The sequence below is a fragment of the Notamacropus eugenii genome, chromosome 5 (assembly GCF_028372415.1).
Source record: "Notamacropus eugenii isolate mMacEug1 chromosome 5, mMacEug1.pri_v2, whole genome shotgun sequence".
Lineage (NCBI taxonomy): Eukaryota > Metazoa > Chordata > Mammalia > Diprotodontia > Macropodidae > Notamacropus > Notamacropus eugenii.
In genome coordinates this window covers 336972187-336998766 of record NC_092876.1, presented here as the reverse complement: position 1 = coordinate 336998766, position 26580 = coordinate 336972187, and the positions used below count along the sequence as shown (strand labels likewise).

The window sequence follows — 26580 nt, the reverse complement described above, 5'->3', positions numbered from 1 at the left end:
CCTGCCTGTGTGTCCAGCCCTTGCATGTTTGTCTTCTCTTCCTCTGTGATCACGTACCCACTGCTTGTCTCCAGCCCCAGTGTGTTCCTTCTCCTGCTCTCACTTCTCTGTCCCTGGTACCCACATGCCACTGAACCATGCACATGCCCCCTTTCTGTTTTTTTTTTCCCTTTCTCCCCTTCCCATGTCTACTGGCCAGTTTACATTTATGTAAAAATTGCTTTACATAGAAGTCTGCGGAATGGTCTGATTACATAAAGTGAGAACTGTCTGTAAAAAAAAATGGTCTCTTCTAAGTGCTGAATGTGCACACCTAAACATAATGTGACAATAATGAGACAGCCAATAAAGTATATGACAAGTATCACCTGGTTTAGAGATATATGCCAGAAACTTAAGACAGGTGTGTCAATTTATAAATACAATTTTAAAGTAAAATACTATAAAGCTGGAGATTTTCTGCAGTAAGGGCTACTGACGGATTTTTTTGACTATTTAAAATAATTATTGATAGGGCATTATTTAAAATATGTTGTAACATCATTTTTGTTAATTAACTTGTGTATCTCTTTCAAGGTCACAGATATGAAACAGGTCAATCACACAGGTTTCTCAACATATATTATTTGGGATTAGAAGTCTACATGTCTAATCTTTATAGGCTCTGGTAATCAAGAAGAAGTTGCATAAACCTACTCAAAAATTAATTATAAGACCAAATCAAGAATTTGGCTCAGAGTTGGACCAAGAGATCACCATAAACTGGTATTCCTAAGAGGTGTTTTACTAAATAACATATAACTATGTAGACAATAAAAGAACAGCAAGTATATATTTACCTGAGGTACACCAATTTTTCTGCAAGCCTCTAAGAAATTTTCCACGTTTCTCCTGCACTTAGCCATTGTCAATTTAGGCTGCAATGAGAAAGAGAGAGAAGGAATATATACATGCATGCATGCATGCATACATAGACACACATAAGCACAATTGCCTTTTTTAGTATTTGTCTTACACAATCAAAGCCCCTGGCTAGAACTAGCTAAAACCATCAGTTTTATTTTAAAAATTTTACTGAATCACTCATATGTACATGCACACATACTTATTAAGTGCCTGTTATGTGCCAGGCATTGTCCTATACTAGGGATACAAAAAGAGGCAAAAGAGAGTCCCTGCCCTCAAGGAGCTTATGCTCTAATGGGGGAGATAACATGAAAACAAATATATACAAAGGAAGCTATGTGCAGGGTATATAGAAAATAATTAACAGAGGAAAGGCACTGGAATTAAGAGGGATTATGTAAGGGCTTTGTGTAAGGCAAGTACTAAAATGGGGAATAATTAACTAAATATATACATATACAAGGCATATATATGCATGTACATACACATATGTATTTACACATGTACTATACATACACACATATGTGATTTAATACATTTTAAAGAAAACTGATATCAGGTTGCTACATAACAACAATAAAACAGTTCTAGCCAGGAATTATTAACTAAATTAAAAATATTAGCTTCTGAGTAGGTTAAAGATTCTGGATGCTGCTTCTAAGTTGAAATAATATTTGAATTTTGAAAGCTTGCTTCAGAAGTAACTAATTTTCCCAAATGTCTTATCTTTAGGAGAAATGTTACTTCCTGGTAAAATTGTTTCCTTGCATATCTATCATGCCCGATAGTTTGTACCAGTGCTTCTAATCACACTATTCTAAACTATGGGAAACCTTTTTGATCTAATGCATTTCCATTAGACACATCCCTCTCCTAGCCCATATGTTTTCACCTTGCTAGAGTAACTAAGATATTCACGTGACTGGTTCTTTAGTTTTTATCCTGTATGAATTTACTTAGGTCTAGGATTTAACAGTCAAGTTGTCAAAGGGGATACTTCTCTGAAGAAACAAGCTTGTAGATGTAGGTAATAAAGGTTTCTTCAAATATGAGATTTAGTTGTCTTACAATTTGGTACCATAGATAACTGTGGAGCTGGACCACCAGCAGATGGGGCACCAAGTTAAGCAGAAAATGTCAATAATACTGAGAACTGAAATGAGAGGCTAAATCTATACTAAAGAGTTGGAGAATCATCCATCTTAGAGCTGGAAGAGATAACTATCTAATCTTGTAATTTTACAGATCAGGAAAGTGAGACCTGAAGAACTTGAGTGACTTGCTTTGGAACCCAAGTCCTCTGATTCAAGAGGACTTGAAGGTGAGGAAATAGGTGACTGAACTGTGGCCCTAGGCTTAAGCTGTGCCATTAATGATCAGACTTGAATTGGTTCAAAGGTTTAAAAAAAAAAAATCTGTTTTTATATGTTCTTTTTAAAAAAGATAATAGACTTAGGAATCAGTTCCTTCACTGTAAGGATAAAGGGATTCTTTTTAGACAGAAAAATTACTATTACTATTGTGGAACATGGAAGGAAAGTAGTTTGATTTTTCATAAAGGTTTTTTTCAGACTGAAATAAAACCCCCAAATATAGTCAGGAGGAAATCAGTCAATCAAGAACAAATATTTATGATGCAGCTACTCTAAGTGAGGCACTGTTACAGGTGCTGGGAATACAAATAATCCTTATTTAAGTATACTTTCTGGCTTAAGGTACATAAAGAAAATAGAAGATGCACAAACTGCTACCTTCACTGGCTATGAATTTTCTTTTAGAGAAGAGACTGACCCAGTTAAGAAGAGATAAATTTCATTCTTCTCTAGGTAATTCCTTCTGAGGGAGTTGACAGGTATAGAGTCAATACATTGGCTACTTCCAAAGGGAAGCACATTATGCATCCTCTTTAGGAAGAACCTGGTCTAAAAGATGAGGATACTGGTCAGAAGATAAGCAAGAGAGATGGGAACATGATGGAAGGAAGGAGGGTTAGGGAGAGGAAAAAACTCAGCACCTCTAAGGTGGTGGTGGTGGTGGTGGGGTGGTGGTGAGAGAGGAATGAAGAAAGCTCAGACTCTGCCCTTTAAAGTAATAGGAAAAAAAAACCCAACTACCATGAGATCTGGGGATGTGAGGCCTGTTCTAAAAAAGAAGATTCCCTTTTCAGGTTTACTACGAGAACTCTGAAACTGTTAACTCCAGGCACAGAGAATTAGTTTTTGATCTCCTTGGATGTGTGGCGCAAAGAGAAAGGATAACCTCAAATGTCACGTAATGCTTGATCTAGGAACCTTAGGCATCCTTGATAAATGAATCAATCAATAACCATCAAGAGCCTACCATGTGCCAGGCACTATGCTGAGCACTGGGAAAGCAAAAAGAGGCAAAAGACTGCCCCACCCTCAAGGAGCTCACAATCTAATGGGGGAGACAAAAGCAAACAAATATATATAAACTAGTGATACACAGGATAAATAGGAAATAATTGGGAGAAATCACGAGAATTAAGAAGATTAGGAAAGGACTGACATATAAAAATGGGATTTTAGTTGAAAAGTCAGGGAGAAAGTAGTCAGAAAAGACAAGGAAGAGTGGTCTAGGAATGGATGACAGGGGTTAAGAAGAGAGAAAGTAGAGACATTTATTGTAGATGACCTCCTTTGAGTGCAGCTGAGGTGGGGTGGAAGGGCAGCTCACAGGAGAAGAGAAGGCTGAGGGACTGAATGGTTAGGGTATTTAAGGGAGAGTCAACGTGTATATTGAATTTCCCTAAGGCAGAAGTTGGGGAGGAGAGAAAAACTAAGCCAGGTATCAAACTCACTGAGGAAGGAAAGGCAGTGATCTGCAGATGATAGCTACTAGGGTTTTGATTAGGTGATAGATATGAATGAAATATGAACCTCAAAGGAAGAGAGTGAAGGAGGAAGAGGGAGAAACTTAGAAGTGGCAATGAGGAGCAAAGAGAATTCCAACTTAATCAATGCTGAATTGAATGATCTGAGGAAAAAAAAGGCCAAGCAAGCCGATGGGGACAATTCATTCAGCATGTACAATTCAAATGAATGTAAAATGGTGATTAAAAAATAGTAAGTATTTATATACAAACTCCATACAGTAAAAGCCTGATTATGGTAATACTGTTTTATTCAAAATAGCTGGTAATTAATTCATAAAGACTCCAATTGCTCTTGGAAAGCCAGAAGCTTGCCATTTCATAAAAGAATCAAATTGATGAACTTTGGCCTGGCTTAAGGCTTGGCTGGCCTTAATTTAAATTTTATTAGATAGGGAAGGGCCTATCCAAGTCTCTTAGAAGTTAGTCCAAGATATTCAATCTTCTTTTCCGAGTAACGGACATCTGATCTCTTGTTGGAAAAAGGAGTCAAACTCAGGTCTGAAATACACAGAGACGTTTCCTTCAATCAGAAGAACCCAAAAGTCCTAGGACAGAGGCAAGAGATTGTACTTCCAGAAGCTAGGATAGAAACATGACAAAGATAGAATCTATAGGCCTATATGCATGTTAGGGGCAAATGAAAACAGAATTGTCTACTTAATGAAAATACAAACAAACATGTAAGTATGTTGAAAGAATCCTTGGTTTCAGGAAACTTGGTTTTAAAACTCAGTTCCAGTAATTGCTAGTCATGTGATCATGAACATACAGCTTAATCTCTCTAAGCCTAAATGTTATCATCTGTAAAATGGAAACAATATTTGCATTACCTATCTCATAGGTTCACTGTGGAGGAATGTGCTTGGTAAAACTTAAGGTGCGATAGAAATTTGTTTTTATTATTATAACAACAGGTGAACAAGATATAAATATTTAAAGATAACTAAAACCATAAACATATAAAGTATCATTTAGGCTACTAAAAAGAGCTAAGTTAGTCTGTTAATTAATCACATACTCTCTGATTCTCATATACTTACTACAGCAGGTGAGGGAACATGAATACTGGGAACAGATCGAGGACGCACATGGTTGGCCAAATGACAAAGAACAACACCATCAGTAAGAGCTGCTCCAAGATCACAAGGCAGAGAAACTTTCAACCGGAACTCGATATTCTGGATAAAAGAAAAGGCCATACATGTTATATGATACATAACAATATGAATTATTGTGGGTGTTGATTATATATGTATGTTACATATGTTACATATATTGCACATGTTACATGTATTACAATAGGATATACTACAAAGAAGAAAAGGACTCAAGAGGACAACAAAAGACATTTCATTTCCATATGAAATCATCCAAAAATGGAGGAAAAAAAAATGACTAAAGTGGTAAAATGTTTATATTCTCTCTACCCCGAGTGTGAGAATAAATTGCTGGGGTTCTAAAGTTACCTTCTTCATCTTTTAGAGTGTGTAAGCCAGCCAGACTAAAAAGAGATGGTCTTAAAGTACATTATAAAACTAACCATACTTATCTTCTGTGGAAGACCTGATCCCCTTTAAATACCAAAGCAAAACAAATTGTTCACTATAATCTATACTTATATTATCTTACATTATTTTTCTCCTTCAGCCAAGAAGAAAGTAAAAAGGCTTGGAAGTCCTATCTGATTTTAAATCTCATCACTACACTTGATAATGTCCTGAAGTCTCAAAAAAATCTGTTCACTTTGGTGGTGCAAATTCAGAGGCTAAGAAATGACATAATAGTAGAGGAGCCCAGTGAAAAGAAGAATTTATTTTCCACTTTACCATCAAAATAGATGGAATATATGTGGAGTGTGGTACTTAATGTTTTTAGTAAATGGCTCTTTGTTGGCAGGATTAATGAATGATGCCTTGATCCTTGACTAGAGTGGTATCATTGAAACAGTATCACTCCAATGTAACAGGAGTACACACCTTTCGTAGTTGATCAATTAACTCTAACTCTTCCTCACGCTGTTTGGAATTCTGTCTTGATCTGGGATCTGCAGATTCAGTGGTTGAAGCAGCAGAAGAAAGAAGGGGTGAGGAACGACCTATGGAAAACCATGAACACAGAAAGTTATGTCAGGTAAACGCTAAGTTTTACATGAACATGAACACATTTGCCTTGTTTAGAGAAAAAACTAGGATGATTTCTGTATGTGGTTAACTTTGTGACTAGAGTTTTTAAAAAATCATACTAATGTTTCTTCTTCAGAACAGTGAATGAGTCTCCATGTCCTTTTTGAGATTTGTAACACTCTGGTAATTAACATGTAGATAGATATAGAGAAAAACTGTAACATTTGTTTCTGTTCCTTGGTTATTTCTTTCCATTCTGAGCCCAGGCTGAAAACTATCAGATTAACAAGTAACAGAAGGCAGGCTTCAAGTACATTTATTTTATAATTTTTTTTTCCAAAAAGAAAGAAGCCAGACTGTATCAACACAGAACAAATATAATAATCCCAAAGTGAATTGAGAAAAGGAAGAAAGTCAATTCTGCATAACTCAAAAAGGTTATTCTATTTCTTCATTATATCCATTCCTACAATCACTATTTCTTGCTTTACTAAATAGTTATGATGGAAAAAAAGTACAACTTTTAGTGCACATAGTATTATGTTTTATTTTTGATAGGTCTTACAGCAGTGAGATCACAGATGAGGCTGTTTCACACTTTTGTCAAGATAACAAGGTGGCAAGAATAGGCAAAGAAGAAACTTATCACTCTTTGCAGATGATATGATGATATACTTAGAGAATCCCAGAGACTCAAGTAAAAAACTACATGAAATAATAAACAACTTTGGCAAAGTTGCAGGTTACAAAATAAACCTGTACAAATCTTCTGCATTCCTATATATTACCAACAAAGTCCAACAGCAAGAGATAGAAAGAGAAATCCCATTTAAAGCTAGGGTAGACACTATAAAACACTTGGGAGTTTACCTGTCAAAACAAACCCAGGGATTATATGAACACAATTACAAGACACTTTTTGCACAAATAAAGTCAGATTTAAGTAAGTGGAAAAACATCAGTTGCTCATGGGTAGGCCGAGCTAATATAATAAAAATGACAATTCTACCTAAATTAATTTACTTGTTTAGTGCCATACCAATTAAACTATCAGATAATTATTTTCCAGAGCTGGATAAAATAATATTAAAATTCATCTGGAAGAACAAAAGGTCCAGAATATCAAAGGGACTAATAAAAAGAAACGCTAGGGAAGGTGGCCTAGCGCTACCAGATCTCAACTTATACTATAAAGCAGCAATTATCAAAACCACTTGGCATTGGCTAAGAAACAGAAGGGTAGACAAGTGGAATAGACTTGGCACTCAAGACACAGTAGGCAAGGAATATAGCAAACTCCTGTTTGATAAACCAAAGACCCCAGCTTCTGGGATAAGAATTCACCGTTTGACAAAAATTGCTGGGAAAACTGGATAACAGTGTGGCGGAAACTAGGCATAGACCCATACCTGACACCCTACACAAGAATAAAGTCCAAGTGGGTACACGATCTAGGTTGATACCATGGACAAACTGGAGGAGCAAGGAATAGTGTATTTATCAAATTTATGGAGAAGGGAAGAATTTTTGACTAAAGAAGAGATAGAAAGCATTATGAAGTGCAAGATGATAATTTTGATTACATTAAAATGAAAAGTTTTTGCACAACCAAACCCAATGCAACCAAAATTTGGAGGGATGTAGTAAATTGGGAAAGAATTTTTACAGCTCATCTTGGGGATAAAGGCCTCATTTCTAGAATATATAGAGAAGTGACTCAAATGTACAACTACACAAGTCATTCCCCAATTGATAAATGGGGATATGAACAGGCAATTTTCAGAGGAAGAAATTGAAGATATCTATAATCACATAAAAAAATGCTCTAAATCACTTTTGACTAGAGAGATGCAAATCAAAACAACTCTGAGTTACCACATCACACCTATAAGATTGGCAAACATGAAAGAACAGGAAAATGATAAATGTTGGAGAGGATGTGGGAGAGCTGGAACACTATTTCATTGTTGGTGGAGCTGTGAGCTCATCCAACCATTCTGGAGAGCGGTTTGGAACTATGCCCAAAGGGCTACAAAAATGTGTATATCCTTTGACCCAGCAATATCACTTCTAGTACTGTATCCCCAAGAGATCAAAAAAATGGGAAAGGGTCCCACATATACAAAAATATTTATAGCACCTCTCTTTGTAGTTGCCAAAAACTGGAAATCAAGGGGATACCCATCAATTGGGGAATGGCTGAATAAATTATGGTATATGAATGTAATGGAATACTATTGCACCATAAGAAATGAGGAACAAGAAGACTTCAGGGAGACCTGGAAGGACTTATATCATCTGATGCTGAACGAAAGGAGCAGAACCAGGAGAACTTTGTGCACAGCAATGACAACAGTGTGCGAGAGTGTTTTCTGGTAGATGTGGAACTTCATAATAATGCAAGAACTTAAAAAAAAAATTCCCAGTGGTTTTCTAAGGCAAAATGCCTTCCCACTCAGAGAAAGAATTACGGAATTCATTCGGAGAATGTAGCAGATCGTGTGTGTGTGTGTGTGTGTGTGTGTGTGTGTGTGTGTGTGTGTGTGGTGTGTGTGTGTGTGTATGTGTGTATTACATCTTGATTTGTTATATGATTTCTTCCATTTATTTTAGTTTGTCTACATAGCATGACTACAGTGAAGACATATTCAATAGCAAAGTATATGCAGATCCTATATAGAATTGTATGTCATCTTGGGGAGGGAGGGGGGTGGTGGAGGGGGGGTAAAAATCTAAGTTTTATGGTAGTGATTGTAGAACATTAAAAAAAAAGGTAATGAGGTGGCGTTGCAGGGATTGAAAAGAACAGTACACATTAGCCTCACTCTGTAGTACAAGGTGTCATGTTTTGTATTGCCACATACCTTGATTTGTTTCATCTCTGACAGCTGCTCGGAAAAGGAAACTTTCTGGTCTTTGGAGCTGGTTTCTAAAGTTAGAAGTAGCAGGAGAATATGGAGGGGAAAGGTGTGCTGAGACAGCATGGAAAGGCAAAAGAAAATTGAGATGAAATAAGTGAAAATATAACAGAAATTACAGAGCAAAAAAAAGTTTAATGAATTAGCAAAGAAGCGTCAAATTAAAATAAGAAAACAGCATGATAATTATAGCTTTACACATCATGAAAAGTGTGACCAAAGGAAATGGGAAACGAAGGAGGGCCTACATGAAGATTTTTACTTACACCAATATCTTATTCTCTCTGAAAGTCATTATTTAAAATTTTTAGTCTGCCCACTTTTTGTTCAGAAGCTGATAACAAAAACGAGGTGAATAACCTATCTGACTATCTGATGCCTTCTGAAAAACAATTACCAAAAAAATTATCACGATATGAGGGAGTATTCTAATCTGAGGCTGGTTAACGGTGGTTTTGTGCTTCTTACCTGTTTGGGTGGTAGGTGAACCTGGTGAGATGGTAGATCTGTCATCATTCTGTGGATAAATAGACAAATGTTAGTAATTACTCAATGGAAAGTAATTATTCACACCCACGGTTCATTTGGGAATATATAAGAAAAATGTGATCTTTCACTTGGGAATAAGAATCAGATACTTTGAATTATAATTTTCTTTAGAGGCTAATGTCTTTCAGTTTGCATACAATGAACAGAAGAATATATGTACTATGGAAACAGGAAAAGCTCTGTTTCATGAGCCTTTTCCTACTATTAAAAAAAGCAGTATTATATATGGTAGAATACTTAACAGGAAGTACACAGGGAAAAGGCATTGGAACAAAATTCCATTTTACAGAAGTGCTTTTCTGGAATATCTATCAAAGTACTCAGGGTGGAAGAAAATGTGTATAAGTATTGCTGTAAGGCTAGTCAAGAGACAGAAAAAGCATTTTATGAATTTTAGATATGGAAAGGGACAGCTGGAGATATTAGGTATAATCTGCCTCAAGGTATTGCTTTTTTAATGTTTCAGATTGCAAGACGTTTTAGATTCCTGGATCTGAAGGAACTGTAAACCTGTCTTGTTGATAAGTTCAGGTTTTAGAAGATAAAAGGAAATGATGAGGAGAATTTCTATTCTGGACCCAATGATTCTGGCTGACAAAAACAAAATGAAAGTAAGAGAAATCTTGGGAAGAAAGCAGCTTGTAACTGATAAGGAAGAGGACCCTGGTGTACCAAGGCAGCAAGGTGGTACAGTAGATAAGACTACTACACCTAGAGTCAGGAGACCTGGGTTCAAATTTGGTCTTAGATATTTACTAGTTTTATGACCCTAGGAAAGTCACTTAATCTCTCTCAGCTTTAGTAATAGCACCTATCTCCTAGGGTTGTTCTGAGCATCAAATGAGAGATCTGTAAAGTACTCTGCAAATCTTAAAGTAGGAAGGAGGGAAAAGAATTTATTAAGTGCTAAGTGCTTTATAAATATTACATCATTTGATCTTTACAACAACTCAGGGAGGTAGGTGTTATATAAATGTTGTTGTTGTTGTTTTCATAGCAGCCTGTTGTGTCCTCTAGGTTTTAAGAGATTTTTAGAAGTTTAGAGAAAAAACAGGTAGATCCTACATGCTATGGGTCTAAAAGGGAAGTCACCTCAAAAAAGTTTAACAATGAGGTTGTAAATGATTCTAATGAGGAAGAAAAGGGAGAAGATATGTGAATATATGTGGCTATGTGGTGAGCTCTCTGATGAATGAAGATTTTAAAAAGTTATATCCAAAAGATGACAGAAAGGGAATCCAAACAAAGACAAATACAAAAGGCCAATCAAGCCTTAATTCAATAGGGCCATTATGGCTGAAGGTCAGTGGAAGCTGAAGTTTGCAAAGAAAAACGGGCACAAAATAACAAAATGTCTTAAAAAGCTCCTCCTAAAACAAAATTATGTTGAGAAGGACTTTCCCAGGTTCAGATAGGAAGAAAGTATTTGAAACAGAATGTGAACTCAGGTCTTTCTTACCAACTCCAAGAACAGCATTCCACCTATTGTTGGCAAAGGTGATGACCCAGAGAGAGAATATAGAAAGAGGGTCTAGGACAGAACTTTGGCATCTAAACTCTTAGTGGAGGGGAAGACATGGATGACTGAGGAATGATGAGAAAGGTAGAAGACCCAAGAGAGAATACTGTGTTAAAAGTCAAGGGAGAAGAGAATACAGGCAGAGGGAATGATGCATAGTATCAGAAGCTGCAAAGAGGTTAAGTAGAAAGAGGGCTGAGAAAAGGTCATTGATTTGCAGTCAAGTGAATGTTGATAACCTTGGGGAGAACTGTTTCTGCTGAAGGTAGGACTTGAAATCAGACTTGAAATCAGTAAAGGACAGAAATGAGTGGGAAGAAATGAAATGCAGGTGATGATTACAGATAACACTTTTTTTGAGTAATTATTTCCTGATAATTTTCTATAGCCTACCCACCAAACATCTGTCTCCTGCCTTTTCAGTGACTCTCAACCTTAATTCATCAGACAGAGACTATGGTATTCTATGACTTGCAGCCATACAGTATTATTAGAAGAATACTGACATTAGAGGGATGAGCCTTTAAATCAGGGAGAAGCTTGGGGTCATTAATAAACATTGTCCAATTTCTAAAATGCAATATAGTCTACTTCTGTACTAAAGTCTACTTCTCTTTCTATAATCTCATTCTAAGAGTTGTTCATTTAGTGTGATAAAAAACCTGGACAAGAGGCATTTTTTAATTCAATTTTTTTATATGTTCAGTTAGGCCAAACTTTTAAGGAATTCTACCAATGTACCATGGTTTGATGTAATTAGCACAATATCATTTACAAAGAGAAGCATCTGGAGCATATCACCATGTATGGAATCCTTTTAGATAACAGACTCTGTATTGGACATCCTTCATAAGAGTAGCAAAAATCTTTAGGTGTATATGTAGGTATATGTGTGCATATACACGTGGTATACATGTGTATATACATGTGTGTATACCTACATATATGTGTATATATATATACACATATACATATATATTCCTGTTTTATGATTTGGAGAGTCTTCAAATAGTTACCTGTGATGTTATAAATTTTAAGGAATATTTTAAGGTTTTAATGCATGCATGAGAGACATCTTATTGGAACACCTTATTTAAGGTAGGGTTTTGGTCTTTTGCACCAAATGCTTTTTTATAATCAACAAACAATAAAGATAGCAAGATCATGAACTTTTTTTCACCTTTCAGTCAACTGTGTGACTGACCATGAAGATGTGGTCTGCTACAGAACTCTGTTTGTGAAAGTCTGCCTATTTCAGTCTCTTTTAACTTTATCAAGAATGCCCTAGAAAACCTTATAAATTATTTTCATAAAGAGTTTGTAGAGATGGGGTAGCTAGGTGGTATAGTGGAGAGAATGCTAGGCCTGGAGTCAGGAAGACTTATTTTTCCTGTGTTCAAATCTGGCCTCTGACACTTACTAGCTGTGTGACCCTGTTTGTCTCAGTTTCTTCATCTGTACAGTGAGCTGGAGAAGGAAATGGCAAACCACTCCAGTATCTTTGCCAAGAAAACCCCAAATGGGGTAACGTAGAATCACTCATGACTGAAAAATGACTGAACAGCAACAAAAGAGATGGGAAAATAGCCAGGATAGTTATTAATATTTGTGGTTACCTCTTTCAGTATTAGTGTCTGTATCTAAAAGGCTGCATATGGAAGATCAGATTTCATAGAAAGCAAAGGTTGGATATCTCCTACCACACGTGATCTTCTTAGAGCCTCCTAGGTTATTAGTACTCTCTTCGTCTTGAAATGACTTTGTATTTACTTAGTTGTTCTATACCTCCCAGTAGAATTTAAGCCCCCTGAGGGCAGAAACTATTTTGTTTTTGTCTTTCTATCCTCATCACCTAGCACAGTACAATGCACATATTAAGCCTTTAATAAATATTTGATGAATTTACTTGGCCCCATATGGCAAAACTGTAGGAAGGCAAATTTTGACTCAATATAAAAAATAATTTTTTTCAACTAGATGTGTTCAAATAATGAATAAGCTGCCTCAAGAGGTTTTCAAATTAAGGATGGATGATCTTTGTCAGGGATGCTGCAGAAGGGCTCGAAAGCTTCAGCTAATAGCTTGAGATAATATGATCTCAGAGGTCTCTTCCAAAGCTAGGATTTTATGATTCTAAGGTTCTGTTTTGGAGCACAGAGGGGCAATTAAACTGGAAACAGGACTGCTTTATCCCACAGTATATCTGTTAACTTATCAATGGGTAGGAATTCTTCCACTAATATAAAACCATCCATGCCTTGATTTCTGTCAATGTGTTTCCATAAATTCTCCAAAGAGGATCTGATCAACACATCGAAAGAATGAGAATTAATTTATGTAGAATACTGGTTAACTAAGGAGGTATTGATTAAACTTAATGCTAGAAAGAAATAATAAAAATTACTTTAAAATGAAAAAAGGGGGGATTTCCTTTATTTTTCCAGGGCTTCATATTTCTTAATATGCCAAACATGATTTTATGAACAAACCAAGAATATAACAAGCAGAAATGGACTTAAACTGTACCATGACAGACTTAATTGGGTTAATACTAATTTTTTCAAAATAAAGTTTATTAACCATTAATACAATATATAATATAATATAATATAATATAATATAATATAACTGACAAAATGTGCAGAATTGCCTGCCCTGCAGTTCTTTAAAAACAGATTATTATCTTTCTGTAATTGGCTGCAATTTTGACTGGCAGTAGGGCATAGAATAGATAACCCCTTAATTCCTTTTTTTCTGTATAGGATTAGTATTTCAGTGGAAAATTCTGGTATTGTTAGGTTTTGGGAAGTGTCATAAAGTGATCTATTTTAAAATGTAAAATATGATGTTATTAGTTTTAATCTGATTTTGTATTTTTACCAAAAGCAACAAAATTACTGATGACAAAAGATTCTATTTAAAAGACAATCAGATGTCATTTGAAAAACTCTACACCAACAGAATTAGTGTAGCCACCAAGTATATTTGGAATATGAAAAGACTGAAAAAAGCAGCAAAATATTAATTGGAAATTAAATCTTAACAATGTAAATGGAAAAAACAGCTACACACACAAAAGTAAATGTAACAAAATCATAAAGATCAAGAAGATTCGAATAAAAAGAGATGAGAGGACATCCTCTCACCTACCCCTTCATGGAGGTGGGAACTTCATAGGGGTTGCACATTGCACATATTTCCAAACTTATTCAAGGTATCAATCAGATGTGTTGCCTTCCCCTACCTCCTCTAAAAAAATACTCTGTCATCTGGCATGGCTCTCTGAAGGGGGGAGAGGAGGAATTTTTAGGATAACTATGATGATATAAGAAGCAGAAAATATCAATAAAAACTTTAAAAGAAGCAAAGAAATTAAGCATAATCAGAAACTGTTACTGGACTAATGCACTGGAAAACTTAGGACAGATGTAAAAAACAACATATATTTCCCACCCTCATTTTCTAGTGAAATATAGTAACAAGATACCTTGAGAGGTCTGAAGGCAGAGGAATGAGGCAGGGTAGTAGCACAGCCCACTTGAGTCAACCCTGACATCGACTGAATTCCAAAAAGGCAAAGAAAAATAAAAAGAAGGCAGCATTTATGTTAGTAAAATAAGCAAGACTAGAAAAGAAGAAGTTATTTGCATATTCTTACGTTTTATTTAGACGCTGATAGGGTAGGAAGACAGTATTTGTTAACAAACCAAACCAAACTCAATATTAAAGAAAAATTTCCACTGTATTTAACATACTATCTTCCTAATTCTACTACACTTCAGTATTTAACAAACCTGAACTGAGTTTCATGAAAAACATTTTATCATATGAACAGAAACATAGAGAAGAACATAATAGTTTTTAAGATAACAACTGTGGAAATTTGTTCACTGATATATACTACACCAAAATCACATGAAAGAAAAGGATTTAATCTAAAAGCTAATTTTAGCTGAATAGTATAAGTGGCACACAAAAAATTATTAAGTAAAAATTCAGTTCAAAGTAAATTGTATTTGAATCTAATAAAGACATGATGCTACGTGAGCAGGTAGCACATGAATGATTCTGCAACAAGTCAGGCAATCTTTGCTTACCGGAATGATAAAACTACATATGCTATTACATGCTATTACTTGACCAGTTTCTTATGTTAAAGTAAAATGATTTTAAAAGGCATACAAAGAGTGTGCCAGGAATCCCAGAAATAGGGGAACATGGGGGTGCGCGCGCGCACACACACACACACACACACAACATAAACACAATGAAGGAGGCATTTTGCTATATAACTTCAAAACATTTGAACTGAAAATTATTCATTAGTCACTGAAGAGAAAAACATTTAAAATTCACACTCTATTATTATCAATTGACGAGTATTTCTGATGGATAGGAACAGCTAAAGATATTGAGTGACAGGAACATGTTCAAATTTCAGCTATAATAATGTATATAAAAAACATTTCAAAAATGTGATTTGAAATTGGAGACAGGATGTTTATAGAGATTGCAGTGCGTGGATATTAGTCTAAATAATAAATTTTAAGATGATGAACTTAGGTAAATTTCAATAAAAAATATCTAAAACTAGGATTATACATTTCAGACAGCCACCCTCAAGCACAGACCTAGTATTCTAAGTGCACTAGTAATCTAAATGGGACAGCTAAATGTACTTGTGCCCTTTTACATCCTCAGAGGGAGAGAAGAAAGTGAGACTATTTATTGTCTCTCGTTCAAAATATTTAGGTGAACAACAAAATAACTCTATGTTTTTAATTAAAGGGACTCTATCAGCTCTATCACACAGCCAAAATAATCTCTTTCCTTCACAAAACATTAGATCATGCTCAATATATTTTTAATTCAGGAAATAAATGTAAAACAAAACAAACTAATGAAGTAGGGGAGCAGGTAATAGGAAAGAGGAAATAATGCTAAACCACCACCACCAACAGCATGCACTTCATCTGTTTCAAGCATCCTAGAGCTCCTTTCATTTATACTGGCATTAATGCCAATTGTATACACAAAGAAAGGCATGAAGTCAAGGTCAAGGATAAAAGAAGAAAAAAGAGAGAGAAGGGAAAGTGAATGGGGTCCATGCATTACATTAAGATGTTGACACAAAGTTGCAAAGTAACAGTTTTCAAGGGGGAATGACTGATAGAGAGGATCAGTGATTATGATATCAAATGTGATGGCAGAATAATTAATTTATAATTTGACATTTTTTATGAATGAGACTACTAAAGTGCTTCCTTCTGCAGGTGGAAGCTATTATCAGGATGCAAAGGTATTCTATACATTAACCTGAAAATACTGGTCCAAAATGAGATGCTGAGAAGAATGTATGCCTGGCTCTGGGTTTAAAATGCCACTTGACAATCAAACATACATTTTTTTAATCGATTCAATCAAAAGATATCAGAGTGTTTACATGTAAGGCACAACATAAAGAACATAGCTCCTAATGTTATGACCACTACATTCTTAGCTATTACACAAATATCTACAACAAAAAATAATTTCCATAAATGGTATAACTAAGTATTCTAGAGAAAGAAGAATCATTTTTAATTGAGGTAATCAAGGAAGACCTCAAGGAGGACTGGACATTTGAGCAAGTTCTTAAGGAAGAAATAGAATTTAACAGCTGGTGATAAGAGGAGAGGACATTCTAGGCAGAGAGAATGGCATGAGGAAAAGATGTAGAGAGAAAAAAAATTGCTGTATGAAAGCCTAAGCAACAAAAGTGCATTAAAATACCAAGTGATATATGGAACCCGGAGTGTAGTGTGCATTTGGAATGGTAAGTAGTCCAGACCGACCAGAGTACAGGTTTCAAAAGAGCAGCTGAAGTCTTTGTGCTTATAAATCTTAGAGGGGCTGTATGCTACAGCTACATGCTGGAACTACTCTTCTGTCAAACCGAACTATCTGCTATTGCCCAAACACTAGAAAACTAAGTAGGTAGAAATAGATCTGTTCTAGAATTCACAAATGCAGTCTCCAACAGTATCACTGAAAAGCTAAGTAAATTTCTTTTATAGATAACTATTCTAGGATAAATAATGTAATACTTCTATTTAAGTGCTAGCTACTATTTCTAGATGTTAATTTTACTAGGCAAAAATGTAACTTTATTTGTAGCAAGAATCATACATTGTTTTCCTGACAAGAGGTTCTTTGGTGAGCCACCAAATAGAGCTTTACTATTTTCTACTCTAATAGATTACTCTTTCTTAAAAAAAAAAATACTGATTATATATTTTGAGTACAGACTTGTGATTTTATTAGTATGGGCAACTTCCAGTAAGGAAATTCCCTATAACAATGCAGATCAACAACTGCTTTGTAATGGATGGTTTTAAAGACCATTCCGTGCCAGGGGCACGGAGTAGTAATTACCTGGCCAAAGTCACACAGTGTGTGGATTAGTTAGGGCTTGAATCCAGGTCTACCTGACAATGAGGTCAACTTTCTAGCCACTATGCAGAAAAGCCTCTCATTATATTTAAAAAACAAACAACAAAAAAAGGACTTATGATTCCATTGGTACAATACTATAGGGAATTCTCAATGTATACGTTCCCTCTTGAGAGTCAGTACCAGCTATGCAACACAGTGCCTGGGACACTGAGAAGTGATCTGTCCAGGGTCAAGGTGTCAGGGAAATGACCAGAACCCATAACTCTATCTATTATGACATAGTGCCTCTCTGTTCAAAACCAGTCGTAGAATTCTATTGCCTATAAGACAAAATCCAAACACCTTAACGCGATTGATGTTCAAGATCTTATTCAATCATTATGCTTCAGTACAAACCCTGAGGCTTTCTTGATTCTGTGCTTTACCTTATGCCACTTATCCAACCCCTTCACTTTTACTTATCAAAATCCTCCAAGACCCAACTCATATTCTATACTGTTGTATGAAGATTTGTTTATACCACTTCACAGGCCACTCCTATCATGAAATCAAAGCATCCTTAAGTTTGAAGGCCCCTTACTAGTCAAGTCTAACCTTCCTCACAATGCCAGAGTCCCCTTTTCATATATCACTGAGAGAATGTCCTTTAGCCTCTGTCTGCATATTTCAAGGATGAGGGATGATCATGCAAGGAATCACAAAATGTCAGAAGTAAGGAAACTCTGTTCACCTTACTTTGACAAGAATTTCTCTACAACATCCCTGAAAATGATTCACTTGAGAATCTTTAGTCATTCTTTACCCTGGCAACCCATTTCACTTTTTTCACTATAATTTTAAAGTTTTTCATTACATGGAGCCAAAATCAGTTTCCATTCATTGCTCCTAGTTCGCCTTGCTATAATCAAATGGCACCAAACTGACTTCTACCTAACAGCCTTTCAGATTCTTCAAGGCAACAACCAAGTCCTCACCCTAAATCTCCTTTTCTCCAAGCTGAAGTATCTCCAGTTTCATCAATGCAAGAAAATTAAAAGACTGGAAAAGGTGAAAGTACAAGAAACAGAATGAGAAAAAAAGAGAAAAGTTTTAATTTCTATAAAGTAGCAGCTCTTTGCAGAATTATTTAATGATCACTTGATCTACATTAAGCTGCACCATTACTTTAAAAAAGAAAATCAATAAAACTTCCTATATTCCTAAGGTTCAATGCCTCCATATCTGATTAGAAACAGTGACTGGAGGCCCAGGTTCAGCATTTCCTGTGTTAAAAAGTCATGAAAACATGCTAAATAAGTCAGATGTGTTTCTTCCTACAAACACATATTATTTGATTAACATTGGGTCTTGCTTTGAAACCTAGGCTAATTTCAGTATCAGCAAGTATGCTTCTGGAGAAAAAGATATCTTTTATTTTTATTATTATCTCAGAGAATTATTATTATTACTGTTAGCAGAATAGTAACCGCCCCCTCCAAGTGATGGTAATGTTAGCACACTTTATTGCAATACTTTTATTTCTCTCTGTCCCCTTAGTTCAGCTATAATTTATCCCAAACATATTACAAATCCCTTCTTTGTTTACTTAATTCTCCTCACAACATCCTTCTCTAGAGGAGAACCCAACCTCAGATTATGGAGAAGACTAGGATAATCCAGTGTAAATTCCTAACACATCAGTAGGTCATATCTGTTCTCTCATCCTTTTCACCAGTCTCAGAAGAAAAGGTTTCTCTTCCTTTTCAAAACCAATCTCAATCTATTTCATCTCAAGATGTTGGTCACATAATTATCTCATCCCTCTCTAGAATTTTAAATCTCTTTTCTTCGTTTCTTCTCTTCTACCTTTCAAAATGCTAATTAAAATAGCTAGCATTTATATAATGCTGTAAAGTTTGCAAAGCACTGTAGATACGTAATCTCATTTCTTAAGCTAAATTTCAGTTGGAAGTTAGTGAAAATAGAGATGTGATTTTTTCCCCCCACCCAAGTTCCTTAAGACTCTGAAATTTCCAATATCCAATCATCCAATACACAATCCCTGTTATATCACGTATGGGTTGGAAGGGAGAGGTCTCCAACAAGTAAATTTAATGTATGTACAAAATAATTTTAAGAGGGAGAGTAATGATAATTGGAGGGGATCAGGAAAGGTCTCATGGAGAAGATGATATGTGAACTATACTTTTTTTTGGGGTAGGAGGTTACCAAATATTTTATTCTGCACATAAAAACCACTAAGGATCTGGCCTGTGGATAAGTCAGGGACCGAACCACAAGAGTATGGCTCTACATATCAACATATGTAGGAGGTCATTCTAGCCAAGTCACAGTGATTACAAAGCAGGGCTTTCCAACAGAATGTTAGGTAAGCAGGTATAATCTTGGATGAGTCTCAGATGAGACAGTTTTAACAAAACAGAGAACATCATAGAAAGGTGGAGATGAAAAGAGTGAAGTAGCAGAGGCTTCTGCAAAAAAAAAAGTATGCATTATGTGTATGTGTGTATGTATACACACATACACGTATACATCTATCTGGTATATTTAGATATACATCTATCTGCTCATTTTTAGGAAAGGAGCAGACATCTACTCAGATGACTACTGCTTACCAGCTATGGAGCACTCCTGGCCACTGAGCTTACTTAGCCTGAGGGTTCCTGAAGTTCCTTCCTGCAAATTAGCCTTGCTGCCCAGGTCTTCCTCAGTTCTGAGAATCTGATCATTCTTGGCCAGACACTCAGAGAGACATGGGGCACTGGTCTTGATCTGCTCAGAGAAGAGATCTAATACCAGGTCTGCCACGAAGATATCTTCAGTCTCCCCAGAACGATGGAAAACCATTACTCCCCACTCATTAGATTGGGCCACTTTGCATGCCTGGAGAGATCTGGGCACGGAGCTAATTTGGTTAACTTTGAGCAGGAGGCAGTTTCAGGCTGTTTCAATGTGCTTGGGATTAGTCACTATGAGATCAGCCCCTACCACCTGGATGCCTGAAGTAGTAGTGAAATTCTTCCGAGCTTCCCAATCATCCTGGTCAAAGGGATCTTCAACAGATGCTATTGTATAGTCCCTGAAGGTCTCACAGGGGTCCCCAAATATAGTAAGGGTGTCATATCTGCTGGGGTCATCAGAAGACTTGAAGTCCCTATTTCCCAGGATGGAAGAATCCAGAGGCAGCAACATCCAACAATGGCATTCTTTAGCAGTTCCAGAGTCTCTTTATTCTCAGAATGTTAGAAGCAAAGCCACCCTCATCCCTACACTGGTGGCATCCTGTCCATATTTCCACTTAATTAAATTCTATAGGTTAGTGAAGACCTCAGCTCCGACAAGCCTAGCCTCCTGGAATTTTGCTGCTCCAACAAGGAGAATCATGAACTCCTGCACTGCCAGCTTGTTACCAGCATGGGGGTCACTGCTGATCACATAGAAGGCTGAAAGTGGCAGAATGACTTCAATATTTTGCCTGCAAGGTCAGCAATGTGGTGGTAAGGTTTTTTCTTAAGCAGCTTTGGCCTTATAAACAGCCAGAGATACAAGATACTTCCAATATGGTATTTGCCCCAAATTAAAATTTATTCTCAGTTCTATCCATCTCTAGCATCTAGTCTCCTCATGCTCTACAACATTCAATTTCTTGCTTATCAGGGATGGAGCAATAGTTTTACTGATATGATCAACTGCTTTTGAGACACCTTTCTTCATGTAAGGGGTCTTATTATTATCTCAGAGCTCCAGGGTTTCACAGATGCTGGTAAAAGCAGCAGTGGGCACAGCATGATTTTCACAAGAGTGGAACATCTCTCTTGCCTGGATCTTGAGAATAGACAAGTTGAATTTGAGTGGGGCTTCCTCTGCTGAGCTCAGAGAACACAGGCTGAGGGCTGAACTCTACTTTATAAGAAGGCAGAGATTCTCTGAGGTAGAAGTAAGGAGGAACACTATTTTAGATATGGGAGACCATTTGTACAAACCCACAGAGGAAGGGGATAGAACACTGTGCATAGGAAGTTAGTAGGCAAATGTGACTGGAGAACAAAGTATGTGAGAGTAACATGAAATCAAAATGGAAAGGTAGGTAGGAAAAGCCTGTTCCAAGTCTACCTAACTGACCTGTCATCTACACTAAAGCTCACTTGTCCATAAGAATAGCATAAGAGACTTTGACCAATATTCTGCTAAAGTTTAGTAGAACTAATCTATAATATTTCCTCGGTAACATTCAAGTAATCTTATCAAAAAAGAAAATGGGGCCAGTCTAGCACAACTTGTTTTTAATGAAGTCATACTGGTTTTTTGTGAATTCCCCTTTATTATTATTATTTTTTTTTTTACTGTTTGCTAACCATCCTTTTAATTTTAAATTTCACAATTTTGCTTTCAAACATAGCATTAAAGAATGCATTGGGGGGGGGGAATCTATAACAATTTATAAGTGTAAGGTAGTAACGATGATGATGATAAAATTGCTAGCATCGATTAAGCACTTACTACGTACAACGTAGTGTGTGCTAAGTGCTTTACAAATATTATTGAATTTGATCTTCCCCAAGACCCTATGAGGTAGGTGTTATTATTATCCCCATTTTACAGACAGGAAAACAGAGGCAGACAAAGGTTAAGTGACTTGTCCAAGGTTATACAACTACTAGTAAGTATCTGAAGCTGGATTTGAATTCAGGTCTCCTTGACTCCAGACCCAGAGCTTCATCCAGTATACCACCTATCTCTCTGTATGTAAAGTATACCCATTTAAGCAAGACAAACTTAAAGAAACTCAGCTTGTCTCAAGATCCAGTTTACTTCCTCTTTTTTTGAAAATCAGGACATATGCTTTATTCCAACCTTGGGGCACTTCACCTGATTTAAGATTACTGACAGAAGAGTTCAGTAATCACATCCTTTGCCCTGGTGTCCTGAATTCAAAAGGAACTAACTGGTCTCATACTGTCTGTTAAAACTTATTACCCACTTTATTCTTTCCTATATATTTCAAATATCATTCTATTTGGAAAAGGAAAAAAGCAAAATCAGAATTGTATGGTTGATTCTACCTTCTATATCATTACTCATAATCTCAGATGAGATCGCAAATATTACAATACTATACAGACATCATTTGATAATATTATTATTATCTTCTGAAATTTCTATCTCCCCTGGTTCAGTTGTAAAATGGGGAAGATAATATTTGCACTACCTACTTTACAGGGTTGCTGTAAGAAAATCATTTTATAAATTATGAAATGTTACATAAATGTCTTTAATTATTATTAAATGTGCACTAAAATGTACATTCAGGAGACCTGAATTCTAGTCTTAATTATGACACTACTTGTAGAACAATGGGGAAATCACAACCTCTCTAGGCCTCAGTTCTATCACTTATAAGAACAAGAACCTAAAATGTTTTATTTTTACGGTCCTTTCTGGATTTATTATTCAATGATTCTCTATTACTGCATTTTCCTAGTTCCTCTTATTTCTCTGGCAGTATTTTTTCCATTTCCTTTGTTGTCTACCATTCTTTTTTAAACTTCCTGTGAGTGGGTCCCTCAAGGCTTCTCCTTTTCCTCTCTCTGTATACTAACTCCTTCAGTAAGCTCATCCATTTATTCCATTTCTGCTTGTATTCCATTCCTACTAGTCACACAAGCTAGAATGTCACTGTGGTTTATCTTCCTCCTTCATACCTGACATTTAATGTCATCAAATCCCATTTTTCAAAAGAGATCTTACATTTATCTCTCCTCTTAAATTCCTATGTTACCATGTTACTTCAGGTACTTTTCCCACACCTAGAGATCACTGCAACAGGTTCTAAACCAGTCCCAAGCTGTTCTACAATCCATCTTCTTTGCTTTGGACTCAAAGTTTTCAGTGTTAAGCAGGATCACTGTCCTCCGTTCTGGAATCCCTTGCTCCATTATCCTTCCACTTTTCTTGTCTGGTCAATTCTCAGCCTTGAGTTCTTACTAGTGCAAAACAACTGTATTGCTGCTAAACTGAACTACTAGCTGTTCACCAATTTAAAATGATATCTTACCCTGGGCATTTACAAAAGTAGCATGGGCATTTACAAAAGTAGCATGCTCCACTAAGTTCCCTCTTCATTCTTGCCTCTCAGAATCCTTATCTTCCTTCAAGGTCACCTTCCATGAGACATTTTTCCTGATTCTGTCACTTCTTAGCATTTTCTTTCTCCTCATGTTGCTTTCTATTTACTTACCTGTACATGTTGTAATCTGCATCCGGTTCCCCTTGCGCCCCCCCGCCCCACCAAATGCAAGCTTCTTTAAGGCAAAGGGCTATTTTATTTTTATCTTTGCATATCTGGCACCCATTATGGGACTTTACATAAAGTACTTAATACATGTTTAATTGAATTGGTCACTGCTCTCTTTTCCAATTTATTTTGAATACCATTAAAGGTTGCCTTAAAATAACATTACTATGATATCACTCTCTTATTTAGGAAACTTAAAATGCTTCTCTTCTGCCTACTACATCAAATCCAAAAACCTGTTTGGCTCTCAAGGCACATAATAGGGTCCCAATGGATACTTCAATCTTATTTCTCATTACTTTCCAGTAAGTCCTTTCTGCTGCAGTGAGGCAGGCCTCCTTACTATCATCTAAACGTTCTACTGCTCATTTCCACTTCTGTTTTTCCTTTTCCTGGAATGCTCTCCTTCCTCCATCTCTCTAAATCCTCATCATTCTTCAATATTCAACTCAAAATCTACCTCCCTCTACAAAACTTTCTACTAATTCAGCCCACACTTATTTCTCCCTTCTTTTAATTCCTATTTCATTTTTACCCAATATCAGAAGTTTAACAGTTAGTTGTTTTATGCATAATGGTTGTCTCCCCAAGTAGATAAGGTAGTTCTGTCTCCTCAAATATAAATTATGTCCCAAAAGTCTTACTGCAGTTTTAAGCTTCAAACTGTACTAAGACCTGTAGATCACCCTCGTATTATAACTTTTGAAGGGAAGAAACACATTATATTCACTTTGGGCATAGTTCAGCACACTGTAGAAACTGAAAGAATACTTAACTAATGTAAAAATTTCTTTACGTCTGGTAAAATACTTTGCACTTTAAAGGGCAAAATGATGTTTCTAGGGTTTCTGTGTCATTCTTTTTAGTCACAGAGATATTCTTTTCTTTTTTAGGTTATACATGCACAATCATGTTAAACATATTTTCAGATTAGTTATATTGTGAAAGAAGAAATCAGAACAAGATGGAAAAATGATGAGAGAATAAACAAAAAAAGTGAGAACAGTATGCTTTGATCTACATTCAGACCCCATAGTTCTTTCTCTGGATGTGGATAGCATTTTCCAATCACAAGTCCGTCAGATTGTCTTGGATCACTGTATTGCTGAGAAGAGCTAAGTCTAACAAAGTCGGTCACTATTTCTGTTGCTGGCTACAATCTTCTCTGGTTTTCCTCACTTCACTCAGCATCAGTTCATGTAAGTCTTTCCAGGCCTCTCTGAAGTCCTCCTGTTCATCATTTCTTATGGTGCTATAGTATTCTATTACATTCATATATGACAACTTGTTCAGCCATTCACCAACTGATAGACATCCTCTTTGCCACCACAAAGAGAGCTGTCATAAATATTTTTGTACATGTGGGTCCCTTCCCCTTTTTTATGATCTCTTTGGGATACAGACCTAGTGGTGGTATTGCTAGATCAAAGGGTATGCAGTTTTATAGCCCTTTGGACATAGTTCCAAATTGCTCTCCAGAAGGATTGGATCAGTTCACAGCTCCACCAACAATGCATTAGTGTTCCAATTTTCCCACACTTTCTCCAGCATTTATCACTTTCCCTTTCTCACAGGCAATAAGATGGTCACAGTGACTGTTAGTGGGAAATAGTTTTATCAGATCACTTCTTCACAGAATAGGATATTAGGCCATCAAGAGGTCACTGGGTGGAGTGGGGAGAGGGAAGAGAAGAAAAAGGGGACTGAAGTCACCCTTTGTATACTTTATGAAGTCTTGGCTACAATCAGCAGAATAAAAGTAAAGGGTGGAGCAGGAAAAGTACATATCTTTATTAGAGGTCACTCTAATTCTGAGATTAAGAGATTTCTGTTTAGATTTAGTAAGCAGACAGTTAAGACACTCCAGAAAAATCTGAACAGACAAGAAAAATACATTCTTAGGAATAGAAATATATTGTCATATGGTTTAAACTACATAATACTGAGGTAGCAGCTACATGGCATGATGGATAGAGCATGGCAATGTAGACAGAGCCAAGGAAGACCTGAGTTCAAGTCCTACTTCAAGTCCTATTTCTTACTAGCAGTGTGTCACTTAATCTCAAGCTTAAGCAAAACTGTTAGCTTCACTTCCTTCATCTGTCAACAGGGGATTACAGCAGTACCTACTTCGTAGAGTTATTGTGTGGCTCTAAAGAGATAACACAAGCTAAGAGCTTTGCAAATCTTAGAGCAAAAGCTACATGAATATTAGCTGTTATTACTATTATTACTGAAATTGGGTTAAACTAGAACTCTGATCAGTCATTATCCTGAGATTTTCCTTTCAAAGATACTCAATTAAACAAGTTACTCATTTTAATCAACAACTAAATTCTTAACTTAAAAATACCTTATTAACTATTAACTTAAAAAGTACCTCGTATTAAGGAAAGCTTTTCTAGTTTCACTATTTTAGATTAAACATGATTGGTTTGGGGTACAATGAACGTGAAAGTCAAATTTTGGTAATTTATTAGTCCTCTATTATATTTGCTATCATTTCAATGAGAAAGTAATTTATTCTTGTGTCACTAATACCAAATGAAAACTTTAATACCATGGAAAATTTAGCAAAATTTCAGGGAGATCTATAAGAAGATTTTCCAGTTAAAAAGTACTTTGTCTTTCTCAAACTGAGATGGACGATGGTTGCAGAACACACAGAAATTTTGACAATGGTAGAGAAATGTAATAAGAATTTCAAACTTAAGCATGCAGTCATTCCATGCAGGGCCAGGAAGTTGAATCAAGCATTACTTGGAAAAGTAAAAGAGGATACAGTCAACAGATTTCTAAAGTGCTAAATTTAAAAGCAGCAAATAAGATAACATAAAACATGACAGTTATTTCATAATAGGTTCCTCCTCACAGGGTGCAGAAAAGTGATGATTTCATGACTTTAATGAAGATTGAACTAATTTCCTGATGACAAAACA

General features: G+C 36.1%; 1 protein-coding gene across 12 annotated transcripts in view; it reads right to left on the bottom strand.

Annotated features, from left to right (window-relative positions):
* LRCH3 (leucine rich repeats and calponin homology domain containing 3) overlaps positions 1–26580 on the bottom strand; it is a 160681-nt gene that overhangs the window by 16624 nt on the left and 117477 nt on the right. For 5 of the 12 annotated variants that reach the window (XM_072613709.1, XM_072613704.1, XM_072613710.1 and 2 more), the window contains 6 exons: positions 14399–14470; positions 9312–9360; positions 8790–8897; positions 5779–5897; positions 4843–4980; positions 840–917 (listed from right to left, as the gene is read on the bottom strand). In XM_072613709.1, coding sequence (XP_072469810.1) covers positions 840–917; positions 4843–4980; positions 5779–5897; positions 8790–8897; positions 9312–9360; positions 14399–14470 — 564 coding nt within the window. The remainder of the gene's footprint in view (positions 1–839; positions 918–4842; positions 4981–5778; positions 5898–8789; positions 8898–9311; positions 9361–14398; positions 14471–26580) is intronic. The other 7 variants (XM_072613707.1, XM_072613703.1, XM_072613706.1 and 4 more) reach the window with 3 other exon arrangements.